We start from the raw sequence: 13,743 nt of genomic DNA on the forward strand, positions 1-13,743 counted from the left end.
GGTCAGGCTGCAGCTGCTGACCAGCACCGATTGTCCGGCACTCCCTAGTGAGATGACCCCAGTACCTCAGTTGAAAATGCAGAAATCACCGGTCTTCTGTGTCGCTCGCGCTGGGAGTTGGAGACTGGAGCTGTTCCTATTTGGCCATCTTGCTCCGCCCCTCCGGTCCTATATTTCTTAATTTCTCCCTTACTCAGTTAGCTCTTTTTTTTTTTTTTTGGTCTGAGACAGGATCTTACTGTGTCACCCAGGCTGGAGTGCAGTGGCACAGTCATCACTCACTGTAACCTCGAACTCCTGGGCTCAAGTGATTATCTTACCCCAGCCTCCTGAGTAACTGGGACTACAGGCGCGTGCCACCACCCTGACTAGTTTTTAATTTTTTTTTTAGAGACGGGTTCTTGCTATATGGCCCAGGCTAATCTCGAACTCCTGGCTAAAGTGATCCTCCTGCCTCAGCCTCCCAAAGTGCTGGAGTTACAGGTGTTAGCCACCTTGCTTGGCCCCTGTGCTCAATATTCATAGGGAAGAAATGCCAGGAAGGTTTTGCGCACCCAGCCTTCCTCCCTCTCACCCTTTAGTCCCTTTTGAAATGGCATCTGCTGCTGCTACCGGTAGACTTTCCAGAAGAACACATCCTTGCCGGGGAGAGTAAGTGTTCAGGTGCCTGGCCATTGTCACAGACGTGGAAAAGTGAGCTGCTCAGCACTCACTCTTTACCCTTCCCACAAACCGCCTTCTCACACTCCACTTCTTTTTATCTCTTTTTCTGCCTAAACAGCTGGAGTGTAAACCATTTAGTCTTTTCAACCCTGTCAGAAACTAGAACAGAAATTTGAGCTAATAGTTACTACTTAGTCCATCTCTCCCTGAACCCAAGATATTTAAGCCTGAAACCTAAAACTTAAGTGTTAAAAGTTAATATAAATACTCTTTCTTGCTTAGCTGTCTCCAAAGCAAAGATTGTGTGTAGCAGGATGGTTTATTCTCAGTTCCGTATTGCCTGCTGTCACGGGGTGAGCCATGCCATGCTGCCCTATGTGCTCTGGGGTTGAACCACAGGGTGCAGGCAGGGTGGGCGGTCACCACTTTTGAGTAAATGATGTTCAGCTCTCAGAGGTGTTAAGTGTAGTAGATCCCTGATGCTCAGAATGGAATATTTATCGAGGGCCTAACACTTGCCAAGCACCTTTCTAGGTACTGGGGCATAACAGTGGGCAGGGAAATTCCTGCCCTCATAGAGCCCATCCAGGTGGGGAGACGGACAAGAAAGTGAACCAATAGGATTTCTCTTCACATGTTTGAGGAAGATAATACCAAAACTTAAAAGGGAGAAGCTTTGCAAATAAATACTCTACAATGACTCATCACAGGGCAAAAGCTTCTTGCATCAAACTGATTAGCTTGCATATTTATCACATTTTTTGCGTCGTCTTTGTCATTTTTCCTCCAGGCCTCTGTTAGGTAGACTGACTTGGCCATGAGAATGTTTCCAGAATTTGAAATCTGATGCATTTTTCCCAAAGCAACTTTTCACCTGGGCTTCACCGAGTGCAACAGCTTAAGTGTCAGAGCTTAGAACTGAAGCCCTTTTTCTTTGGTTGCATCTTAGTGGCACATGGATCGTCTGTAGACTTTTCTGCAAAGGGCCAGGCAGTAAAGATTTCAGGCTCTGTAAGTCACATGATCTCTGTTGCAGCTACCCAGCCCCGCTGCTGTAGGGCGAGAGTCCCTGTTGACAGTACATTAGCTAACAAGTGTGGCTGTGTTCCAATAAAATGGATTCACAGAAACGGGCATTGTCTGGATGTGGCCCATGTGTACTTTGCTGACCTCTGGTTTAAAGAAAAGTGTGACCTTAAAAAATCTCTAAACCACTATCCCCAGGAGTTAAGCAGAATAAATCATTATGTACAAATGGTCTCTACCTATACAAACATTTTTGTATAAACTTTGATTTATAAGTGCTTTTTTAGACCCTCTGGTATGATTTTCTCATGGAAGTCATGTCACAGAAGTGGTCAGGCCTGTAACAAAACCACATTGTCAATTGGTAGAACGTGCGGGGTATTACCGAGCAGTGATGCCATCTCACAAACATGGGCTACACAGGACTTTTCATTTTTGCTTATGAAAATTTTAAGACATTAAAACGTAAAGAAAGCAACACACTGAACACTCATACACAAATACTCATGTACATACACCTATATGTACACATCTCCAAGAAATAGGTACTTTTTTTTCCATAACTACCATGCCATTTTCATATTTTATATTATAATATGTGGCCTCTACTACCCAATCCATACTTAGGCTTTTATGATTGTCTCAGAAATGCTTTTTTACAGTTGATTTGTTCAAGTCAGAGTCCAAATGAACATTTGATTGCTTGTCTCTTAAGTTACTTAATAGAGAGCTGTGCAGGATTCCCTCCCCACTTTTCCCATGCTCTTGTCTCATTGCAGAAACTGGCTCATTCGTCCTATAGAGCGTTCCCATTCTTAGTTTGCTTCCTGGTGTGGTTGTGTAACTTGTTCTGCCATTATCTGTCCTGGCTTTCCAGTAACTGGAAGTTAGCTGTAGAGGCTTGATTAGATTCAAGCCTGCGTCTTTGGCAGGCATACCCCATGGGAGGCTGGAGAGGGCTGGGTGCTTTACCTCACCACATAAGGAGGCTCATGGGAGCAGGTTAGTTTGTCACTGTTAGTGATGCTGATTGCTCATCTTTTGAAGAGGCACAGCTAGGAAATGTGTCTTTTTGAAAAGAAAGAAAAAAAACCAATGGTTCATACTGATAATTCCAATCCCAGTTTTTAAACTTTATTTGTTTGAAAGAGACAGGGTCTCACTCTGTTGCCCAGGCTTTAGTGCAGTGGCACAATCATGGCTCACTACAGCCTCGACCTCCTGGGCTTAAGGCGCAGTCTTCCCACCTCAGCCTCCCAAGTAGCTGGGAACACAGACATACACTATCACACCTGGCTGGTGTTTGTTTGTTTGTTTGTTTGTTTTGTAGAGACAGTGTCTCACTATGTTGCCCAGGCTGGTCTTGAACTCCTGGGCTTAAGTGATCCTCCCGCCTCAGCCTCTCAAAGTTCTGGGATTATAGGCGTGACACCAGGCAAATTTCAATATTTTATTGTTAAATATAACACAAATATATAAAACAACATAAAACAGTTTGAAATGATGATGTTGCGAGCATCCACCAGATGAGAAGATGGGATCTGCCAGCCATCACAGAGCTGTCCTGGTGGCCCCTGGCCATCGTAGCACCCCTCCCCCCTTTCTGAGGGTAACTGCCATCTCAACAGATAGGCACTACCTTGCTTTGTTGCACAGCTGCACCTTTTTGATTTTTTATTTTTTAACCAGGTATGCACCGCCATCCAGTAAGCGCTGAAAAATGGTACCTTTTACACATGTTCTCTTCATTCTCCTGGGTTTCAAAAACTGCACTGTATCTGCATTGCCCGAGGCTTTAGCCCTTCACATGTTCAGCCCTCATGCATTGTGTTCCGTAATCCAGTTCACATTTAACACGAAAGGAATTTTACTTTTCTTACACTTGAATCTTTTCTCATACACTGAAATCTTGGTTCCTAACAGTATTTATTAATTACTTATTGATACTATTCCATGTATTTAAAAATAATCTTCAAAATAATGCCAGTATTAATGGAATACTGACTGGACTTGAAGATTTCCTAACAGCTCCATTTCTCCATTAATGATTTATTTATCATGTTCTGAAGTCACTTAAAGTAAGTCCTTTTTGCTTTTGTGGTTTTATTACCAACTTAATTTGCAGTTAGAAATGTATTTTATTTATAATATCTACAGCAATTGCTTTGCTTCTTTTTGATTCAATGATCTTTTTTGACATGTAAGGCCTGTTAATGTTTTCAAAGTCAAAACCTTGTGCCTGAGCACGGTGGCTCACCCCTGTAATCCCAGCACTTTGCAGGGCTGAGGCAGGCAGATCACTTGAAGCCAGGAGTTAGAGATCAGCCTGGCCAACATGGCGAAACCCTGTCTCTACCAAAAAATACAGAAAAATTAGCTAGTCGTGGTGGTGCACACCTGTAGCCCCAGCTACTTGGGAGGCTGAGGTGAGAGAATCGCTTGAACCCAGGAGGCAGAGATTGCAGTGAGCTGAGATTGCACCACTGCACTCCAGCCTGGGTGACAGAGTGAGACCCCGTCTCAAAAAACAAAAACAAAAACAAAAAACAAAACAAAGTCAAAACTTTGTGCTAAGAGAAGTCTCATTACCTCCCTCTTCATTTCAGACTGTTCTCTGCTTCCACCATTGGGAGTTATTTTAAACAATTTGCGATTAATCCTTCAGTATTTCTTTATGCAAGTATTAGCAAATTCGTAGGTATTTTCGTATTCTCCTTTTCCACAAAAGGTAGCATTTCAGATACACTGTTGTGTACTTTGCTTTGTCACTTAGAAGCACTCATGGGAATCACTCTTTTATTTATTTTTTACTCTTTTATTTTTTGGCCTTTTATTCTTTTATTTGTTGTCCTACCCAAATCAGGAAATCCCTCTTTATCAGCTCACAGAGCTCTCTCGCCCCTCTGTCAGCTGCATAGTGTTCTGCATTGACGCACCGTGATTTATGCCATCCTCGCTCATGGACGTGGTCACTTCCAGCCTTTTGCTTTCACTAATAATGCCACATTGCACAATCTTATACACAGGTCATTTATGTTTTTGCCAGTGCATCTTCAGCATGCATTTCTAGAAGTGGAATTGCTGGATAAAGATAAATGCAAGTGTGACTTTTCAGTTGTTGTTTTGTTTTTGTTTTGTTTTGTTTTTGAGACAAGGTCTGGCTCTGTCACCCAGGCTGGAGTATGGCGGCACAATCTTGGCTCACTGCAACCTCCGCCTCCCAGGCTCGAGCCATCCTCCCACCTCAGCCTTCCGAGCAGCTGGGACTACAGGCATGTGTCAACACACCTGGCTAATTCTGTATTTTTTTGTAGAGACAGGATTTTGCCTGTTGCCTAGGCTGGTCTTGAACTCATGAGCTCAGGTGATCCGCCCTGCCTCGGCCTCCCAAAGTGCTAGGATTACAGGGATGAGCCAACTGCACCTGGCCAAGTGTGACTTTTCTAGATATGGTCAATTTCTTCTTGGAGATTGTTACCACTTTAGAGTCCCACCAGTTGTATGCATAAGAGTGAAATAGGCCCAGTGCAGTAGCTCACACCTATAATCCCAGCACTTTGGGATGCTTAGGAGGGCGGATCACTTGATGTCAGGAGTTCAAGACCAGCCTGACCAACATGGTGAAACCCTGTCTCTACTAAAAATACAAAAATTAGCTGGGTGTAGTGGCGCATGCCTGTAATCCCAGCTACTCAGGAGGGTGAGGCAGGAGAATCACTTGAACCTGGGAGGCAGAGGTTACAGTAGGCTGAGATCGTGCCACTGCACTCCAGTCTGGGCAACAAAGCGAGACTCTGTCTCAAAAAACAAACAAAAAGTGAAGTAGACTTTTTAAAGCTAATTGGAAGGTTATCAGTTGGTTGCAGCGTACATTTTGTTTTCCCCATAGAAGAAAAGAATACAGAATCTAGAGAAATACTTCCCGGTTACTGAGACTGGGCTGGGCTGTCTGGCCTCCGGGGTCCTGCGAGGAAGTCGCAGAAAAACTGCTTATTTGTGGGAACAGATTTTTTAAGGCTTTAAGACCTTGTGAGAGGTGGATGCACTCTGCTTTTTTAAAAACAAACCAACCAACAACAACAAAAAAACAGAGTCTCACTGTGTCGCCCAGGCTGGAGGGCAGTGGTGTAATCTTGGCTCACTGCAACCTCTGCCTCCTGGGTTCAAGTGGTTCTCCTGTCTCAGCCTCCCCAGTAACTGGTAGTACAGGTGTGCACCACCATACCTGGCTAATTTTTTTTTGGTAGAGACGAAGTTTCACCATGTTGGCCAGACTGGTCTCGAACTCCTGACTTAAAGTGATCCATCTGCCTCGGCCTCCCAAAGTGTTGGGATTACTGGCGTAAGCCACCATGTCCGGCCTTTTTTGTTGTTGTTGATCACAGCCTGTGAATAAATTTGGGGATATCCTGTTTCAGAAGTGTCGAATTCAGTCTGTCCAGGAGGGAAGGCCGTGGGGATAATGAAGATCCCGAGTTGGGCAGTAGTTCAGGGGCTAGGAAAGCGTGTTGAAAATAGTGGAGCCGTGGATGGGGTGTTTTGGAGATAAAAGCGAGCCGTTGCTTCCTGCGCTGCCTAGAATGATGTCTCTTCATCTCCCAAGAACAGGGCGACCTTGTTCTCTGACCCCTCCCCCTTAGAAAATACAGCTGATAGAAGCACCAGAAGCCGTTTTGTTCGTTTCTTTAAGTTTTGGGAAAGTGAAGGAAATTATTACATTGTTGAGGTGTTAAGTGACAATGAAGTTATGTTTCAAAGACAGCTTTTGTGTGTGTGTGTGTGTGTGACGGAGTCTCCTTCTGTAGCCCAGGCTGGAGTGCAATGGTGCCATCTTGCTCGGCTCACCGCCTCCCAGGCTCAAGTGATTCTCAGGCCTCAGCCTCAGAGTAGCTGGGATTATTATAGGCGTGCACTACCATGCCTGGCTAATTTTTTTATTTTTAGTAGAGATGGGGTTTCACCAATATTGACCAGGCTGGTCTCAAACTTCTGACCTCAAGTGATCGGTTCACCTCGGCCTCCCAAAGTGCTGAGATTACAGGCTTGAGCCACTACGCCTGGCCAAAGACAGCTTCTTGGTCTCACAGAATCTTAGCTTATTTTTGTTTGTTTAGATATAGGGTCTTGCTCTGTTGCCCAGGCTGGAGTGCAGTGACACAATCTCAGCTCACTCACTGCAACCTCAGCCTCCCCAGAAGCTGAGACTACAGGTGTGCACCACTATGCCTGGCTAATTTTTGTATATTGATAGAGACAGGGTTTTGCCATATTGCCCAGGCTGGTCTCGAACTCCTGGGCTCAAGCGATCCTCCCACCTCAGTCTCCCAAAGTGCTGGGACTGCAGGTGTGACACCTACCCCTTAAATTTATATAAATAAAAACAGTTAATCTAGTGGGTTATGAGAGGCTTAAAAAGAGTGAAATGGCGTAAAATCTAAAGAAATCAGAGAACACTGCATGTTAGGTTAAATCATGTTTTGTGAAACTTTTCTTCCATATGTGTGGAATAGTATTATATGTGTATAGCATTATAATGGTAACTGCATCAAAAACGGTTTGAGAGCCCAGCCCTGGAGAAAATTCTGGAGTCGACAGGGAGTCGGGTACAAGGATGTTCATTGTTGCATTGTTGGAAATAGTTTGGAAACAACCGAGTAACCACAGCAAGGGAATGGGTAAATAAAATACAAGAGAGTGCCGTGACTGAGTCCCCTACAGTGTTTTAGAACAACTAGGTGAGGAGGAAGCCAGAAGTGTAACATTCATGTAAATAGACACCTATAAAAGGACACCTGTGTCCTTGGACACGTGTGTAAACAAGAAGCTATTTCGTAGTGGGTTGGAGGCACCTTGCCAGGTTCATGGTCCTGGCTGTCCCTGGGGAAGGAAATTGAGATGACAGTTGAAGGGACTTCTGCAAAATCTGTGACTTCAGACATGATTTCACTTTGTCAGCTGTTAGTACTTGTTGGCCATAACTTGAGTGTTTGCATGGTGGTTTTCGGTTCTTTTTCATACCTGGTAGGTAGGCCCTCTAAGAATAAAGACCAAAGAAATAAAAATGTAGGACACAGATTGTAGAATAATTAGATCAATAGCCGGTCGTAATCCAGAAAATACGAAACCGTCCTTTGCTGGGCAGCAGGTGTGTGCTGTCCTGCCAGCGGATCAGCCGGTGATGGGGAGCCCCACGGGGCAGTGGCGAAGCTGACAGTGCCCTGTCCTTGTGGTGTTTCCAGCCTGGGAGGTCACTGGCCCTTCCTCTGGGTGCTCCTTTCCTGCCAGGCATGAGTGCTTTGCATGCATTGAGGGGTGTCTTCTCCTCAGCAGCCACCTTTAGCTGGCACCGTGCCATCTGCATTTGTGGATAAAGACAGGCTTAGCGAGGGTGTCATTTGCTCGCTAGCACAGCCAGTACACGGGACGGTGGAAATGTGCAGGCATGTTTGGGGCAGGTTTTCTTCAGGTCCTCTGTGTTGCCTACCTGGGTTGTAATGTGAATATACAAATAATTTTCTAAAGATTGAGCTGGGGATGCCTTAGCATAAAATAAAATCCAGAAATATTCTGGAAATGTCATTACAGGCAGTAGTTTTGCATGTTTATCCGTTAAATATATATATATTTAAAAAGCAATTAGACTGTCAGTTGGACTGTCGATAGCTTTGGAGGCAGGGAAAAGTTAGAGAAACTAAGGGAGAACAGGGCAGTTGGTGTTTTTCTCTTTCTGGGACTTACAGCGTGGCTAAAGGGTTCTCACAGCGTTTCCAGCAGACCCTAGCGGAGGTATCGCCATGATTCTCTTTCTCACTCTTTCCTTCTCAGGAGTACTTCTTGCAAGCAGAGCTGACAAGCAATGTCTTAAAAACAGGCGTGGTGCGCTGCTGCGTGGGACAGTGCAACAATGCCATCCCTGTCGACACCGTCCTCACCATGAAGAAGCTGCCCATCACCTATGTATGTCTGCTGTCTGTGGAACTTAATTCAGCCATTCGCGTGTTTTGCTTGTGATCTTTATGCTTCTTTGGGTTGTAGGTAGGGAGATAAGAGAGAGCTGTGTGATCCTTTATTAGGGGCTTTTCATACGAGAGGCACGAGAAGTGTGCGGCCGGCCCCGGGGTCAAAGGTCAGGGCACGTGATGCTGCCTGGCTGTGCTGAAGCCATGGGTCTGGGAGGCTGGGTTGTGACACACGCTTAGAGGGAGAGCTGTTCCCCGGGGTCCCAACACAGCTTTTCTTGGTTGTTTATCTTGACTGGATAAATGGCTGTTTCTGCGCTCAGGGAATTTGGGGGTGTTGAGGCCACCTAGATGGTGGTGCTGTGGGAGGTGTTACTCTGAGGGTGTGCACCCCTCTGAAAACATCAGAATTCAAATGCGTTGTCCCTGGGCAGCTGTGATGGTAACTCCATGCTTTTTGCTGGAAAATCCATGTTCTTTGGTTGTTCTCCTTAGCTCTCTTTCTTGTCCATCACCACAGAGCAACAGGAAGGAAAACAAGGGGGGCTACCTCTGCCACTCCTGCGCAGAGCAGCGCATCGGGCCCCTGGCGTTCCTGACGGCCTCCCCGGAGCAGGTGCGCGCCATGGAGCGCACCGTGGAGAACATCGTGCTGCCCCGGCATGAGGCCCTGCTCTTCCTCGTCTTCTGAGGCCAAGGCGCACGTTCTCCGCAGTGCAGAGCAGCTTGCCGAGGACCCCGCGTGAAGAAAGCCAGCGAGGGGGGCTCCCGCTCCCTGAGACTCTGGGTTCACCCACAGCACTTTCTGAGGAAGAGGACGCCAGCCCAAGCTGGACCTGCCATTTCTCCACTCCCTACAGACAGCCAGTCTCCACTTGCCTCCGCTCCAGACATATCTGGTCGGGGAAGTGGGGGATGTTCTTTTGATAAAAAAAAAAAAACATTTTATGTATTTAAACTTTTATTACAAGATTTCAATTAAACAGGCACCATAGCACTGGCATACCGCTGTGTGATGACTGCGTCAGCACTGTTGTTCTGAGCCTTCTCTTTTTCCAGTTTACTCTTTCCTACAGCACTGTCACCGTTCACATGACACAGGAAGCAGAGTATGAGACGTGATGTCTTGGGTGGGAATTGGGGCATCAAAAATGAGACTTTGGCCGGGAGCAGTGGCTCACGCCTGTAGCCCCAGCACTGAATCCAGCCAAGGCAGGAGGACTGCTGGAGCTCAAGGTTGAGGCTGCGAGCCGTGGTCACCTTACAGCTCACTGTACTCCAGCCTGGGTGACAGAGCGAGACCCTGTCTCAAAATAATATAATAATAATAATTAATAATAATAATGTTTTAAGGAGGTCAGATAAATTACAAGGCTAACAGGATCATAATCTCAGCAAGAAATGACCCCAGATGGGCTGGACCACAGCACCAGTGGGGCCTGGTGAGGAGGGAACGAATATGAGGATTGGTGGTTCTCAAAGTGTGGTTCCAGCAAGCAGCAGCAATGTCGCCTGGGAACTTGTTAGAAATAAAAATGTCCCATCCCCACACCAGGCCTGCAGGATCAGAAACGCCAGGGTTGAGGCTCAGCTGTTGGTACCTAACAAGCCTGACAAGTGGTGCTCATGCATGCTAAGTTTGGAAACTTCTGCTCTCGATGTTTAGGAGGTAGAATTGGTCGGATTTCTGGAGTACTGGGATCATGATAGGGACACTCTGTGGTAGAGGTTGTCTTCACTGAGACAGGGAAAATGGGAACTAAAGCAGGTTTGTGTAAACGCAGTGATCAGGTTGTTTTTCAGCATGTTGAGTGGAACCGTCCAGGAGGCTGTTGGGTGAACACATCTGTCCTACAGCAAAGGGCCTGGCTGGACCTGGGGACTTTAGAGTTGTCGGTGTGTGGGTGGTGGTGCAGTTTGAAGGGTTTCACCGAGTTAATCCGGGAGAGGATAGAGAAGGAGAAGAGCAGAGGTCTGAGAAGCAAAGCCGGCAGACACGAGGCTTGGGGTGAAGAGAGGAAGAGGGTTTAAGAAGAGCGACAGCTGATCCAGAGGAGCCTCATGATGGAGCACCACTGAGCTCCAGAGTGGGGGAGTCCAGGAAAAGGGGATCTTCAGCATCCAGTGCAGTAAAGAGACCAAATAAACAAGGGTGGGCAAGTGTTTAACCGGCACTCTCAAGGTCAACTGACATTAGCTGATCAGTTTCAGTGAGGGGAGAAGCCGACCACTGTCACCTAAGATACTAGTGAAAAATTTGAGGGCTAAGATGTGTGTGTTCATTTATGGTTTCTTTCTGAAATCATACTATAAGGGCAGTAAAAGGTTTGTGTGTGTGTGTGTGTGTGTTTTAACCTTTAAGGGCAAAGACAAGAAGGAGGCAGCAGCCATCCTGGAGGCATCAGGATCATTAAACATTTGAGAAAACATCTAAATATCTGTAACACATTCAGAGAATGAGAGGAGGTAGTGCATTCCATGGAGTAGCAGGATAGATACATGTAAAAGAATATTTGGGGCCGGGCGCAGTGGCTTGCGCCTGAAATCCCAGCACTTTGGGAGGCCGAGGCGGGTGGATCATCTGAGATCAGGATTTCGAGACCAGCCTGGGCCAGCGTGGTGAAACCCTGTCTCTACTAAAAATACAAAAATTAGCAGGGTGTGGTGGTGGGCGCCTGTAAGCCCAGCTACTCAGGAGGGTGAGGCAGGAGAATCGCTTGAACCCGGGATGCAGAGTAAGACTTCATCTCAAAAAAAAAAAAAATTTAGAGAAAAAAATATGAAAGAAACCCAGTAGAACTGTTACAAGATTCAGTTGAGAATCTAGAAAGTAGAACAAAAACAAAGATTGAGAAGTAGTTAGAGGCTGGACGTGGTGGCTCACGCCTGTCATCCCAGCACTTTGGAAGGCTGAGGTAGGTGGATCGCTTTGAACTTGGGAGTTCAAGACCAGCCTGGCCAACATGGCAAAATCCATCCACAAAAAGTGAGCTGGGTGTAGTGGTGTGCGACTGTGATCCCAGCTACTCGGGAGGCGGAGGCTGGAGAATGGCTTGAGCCTGGGAGGTGGAGGTTGCAGTGAGCTGAGATTGTGCCACCACACTCCAGCCTGGGTGACACAGAAAGAGCCTGTCTCTAAAACACAAAAACAAAAAACTAGGGAACCAATTTAAGAAGCTGAGCATCTGTAAATGGGAATCGCAGGAAGAGAAAATGGACAATCGACAACGGAGTCAAGGAATTTAAAAATTTTTTTTAGATGGCGTCTCTGCCGCCCAGGCTGGAGTGCAGTGGCGTGATCTTGGCTCACTGCAGCCTCTGCCTCCCGGGTTCAAGCGATTCTCATGCCTCAGCCTCTTGAGTAGCTGGGACTACAGGCACGCCACCACACCCGGCTAATTTTTTGTATTTTTAGTAGAGATGAAGTTTCACTGCGTTGGCTAGGGTGGTCTCAATTTTCCGACCTTGTGATCTGCCTGCCTCGGCCTCCCAAAGTGCTGGGATTACAGGCCTGAGCCACCACGCCCGGCCGAAACATTTTTTTAAATTATGAAAATTACCTGAAACTGATGGTAAGGGTTTCTGGATTGAAATGACTCATTAAATGCCCAGGATAATGGGTGAAAATAGGCCTACATTGGCCAGGTGTGGTGGCTCACACTTGTGATCACAGCACTTTGGGAAGCTGAGAAGGGAAGATTGTTCAAGACCAGCCTGGGCCTCATAGGCAGTCCCCATCTCTACAAAAAATAAAAAAAAAAAAATTAGGCCTGGTGGCACATGCCTTGTTCCCAGCTCCTTGAGACACTGGGGCAGGAGGATGGCTTGAGCCTGGGAGGTTGAGGCTGCTGTGAGCCATGAGTGCACCACTGACCTCCAGCCTGGGTGACAGAGTACAGGACGTAGCCTGGGGGGAGGAGGCAGTGATTAGTCCTCTGGAAGGCAACAAGTTGTTTAGGAGAGAACTGTAGTTGACCCCCGACCCCGCCAACTCAGTGGAGTGTGCCTGCTTTTGTGGCCTTCATAAGGGTGAGCGTGTACTGCAGGTAGGAGCTGTGTGCACATGCGGCATGAACGAGCCGAATCTCAGCCTCTGTGGCAGGAAGTCAGTTACAGTGCCTGAAACTCAAACATGGAAGCAGAAGCCCATGCAAGCCCATCATTTAGAGACATCTTGGAGACACGTAACACACACTGAGACACTCAGCAGAAAGATTTCTAAATGTTTCCTTCTGGGAGAGGGAATGGGCAGGTGGAGGGGCTTTTTGGTAGGTGTCTTACGTAACTATTGGCTCTAAACTGTGTGTCTGTATGACAGAACTGTAAAATACCAGTGGGAGGGGAAGATACGGACACTGCGTAGACTAGTTCTCATTCAGGAAGCAAGGCTGGCCAGAGGCAAGAAGTAGGTAGGGGATGATGTGGCCTTAGGAAGGGGTTTTTGCTTTTAAAACGAGAGAGGTTTGTGCAGGGTTATGTGTTGAGAGGAAGCAAATTCAGACAGGAGAGATGGAAGCCAGGTGAGAGGGATTGGGACGGGAGAGATGAAGGAGAAAGGGGTACATTGTAAGTGGTTAGGGAGCAAGTTTAGGTTGCTCTCACCCAATAATTTTGTTTTTTTGAGACAGGGTCTTACTTTGTCACTCAGGCTGGAGTGCAGTGGTGCAATGACAGTTCACTGCAGCCTTGACCTCCAGGCCCAGGTGACCCTCCCACCTCAGTCCCTCAAGTAGCTGGGACTACAGGTGCATGACACCATGCCCGGCTAATTTTTGCTGATTTTTTGTAGAGATAAGATCTCGCTCTGTTGCCCAGGCTGGTCTGAAACTCCTAGGGTCAAGCTGTCCTCCTGCCTCAGTTTCCCAAAGTGCTGGGTCGAGCATTTGGGATGGACATAGAAGGTAATGGAGTGGAAGGTGATGGAAAACACAGGCGTGCTGTGCAGCACCCTCCCAGTTGAAATCAAACACCATCCTTTTAGTTGGTGTTTTTCCGTTAGCAGCCCAGACTTGAGGGTAGAGACGTCACATGGTGGACTCAGACACAGCTTAATCAACCTAAGGCAGTGCAGCAACCCTGTGGGACCTTCCTGCCT

General features: G+C 46.8%; 2 protein-coding genes across 7 annotated transcripts in view; one reads left to right on the forward strand and one right to left on the reverse strand.

Moving 5' to 3' along the window:
- Window positions 1-9,651, forward strand: part of FBH1 (F-box DNA helicase 1) — a 52,098-nt gene extending 42,447 nt beyond the window's left edge. The window contains 2 exon segments of the mRNA XM_017872447.1: window positions 8,515-8,646; window positions 9,169-9,651. Coding sequence (XP_017727936.1) covers window positions 8,515-8,646; window positions 9,169-9,339 — 303 coding nt within the window. The 3' untranslated portion in view covers window positions 9,340-9,651.
- IL15RA (interleukin 15 receptor subunit alpha) overlaps window positions 9,627-13,743 on the reverse strand; it is a 51,277-nt gene continuing 47,160 nt past the window's right edge. For all 6 annotated transcript variants that reach the window (XM_017872465.1, XM_017872463.1, XM_017872457.1 and 3 more), the window contains one exon: window positions 9,627-9,951. In XM_017872465.1, coding sequence (XP_017727954.1) covers window positions 9,627-9,951 — 325 coding nt within the window. The remainder of the gene's footprint in view (window positions 9,952-13,743) is intronic.

The sequence above is a fragment of the Rhinopithecus bieti genome, unplaced genomic scaffold (genome assembly GCF_001698545.2).
Source record: "Rhinopithecus bieti isolate Rb0 unplaced genomic scaffold, ASM169854v2 scaffold_6933, whole genome shotgun sequence".
In the NCBI taxonomy this organism is placed as follows: Eukaryota; Metazoa; Chordata; class Mammalia; order Primates; family Cercopithecidae; genus Rhinopithecus; species Rhinopithecus bieti.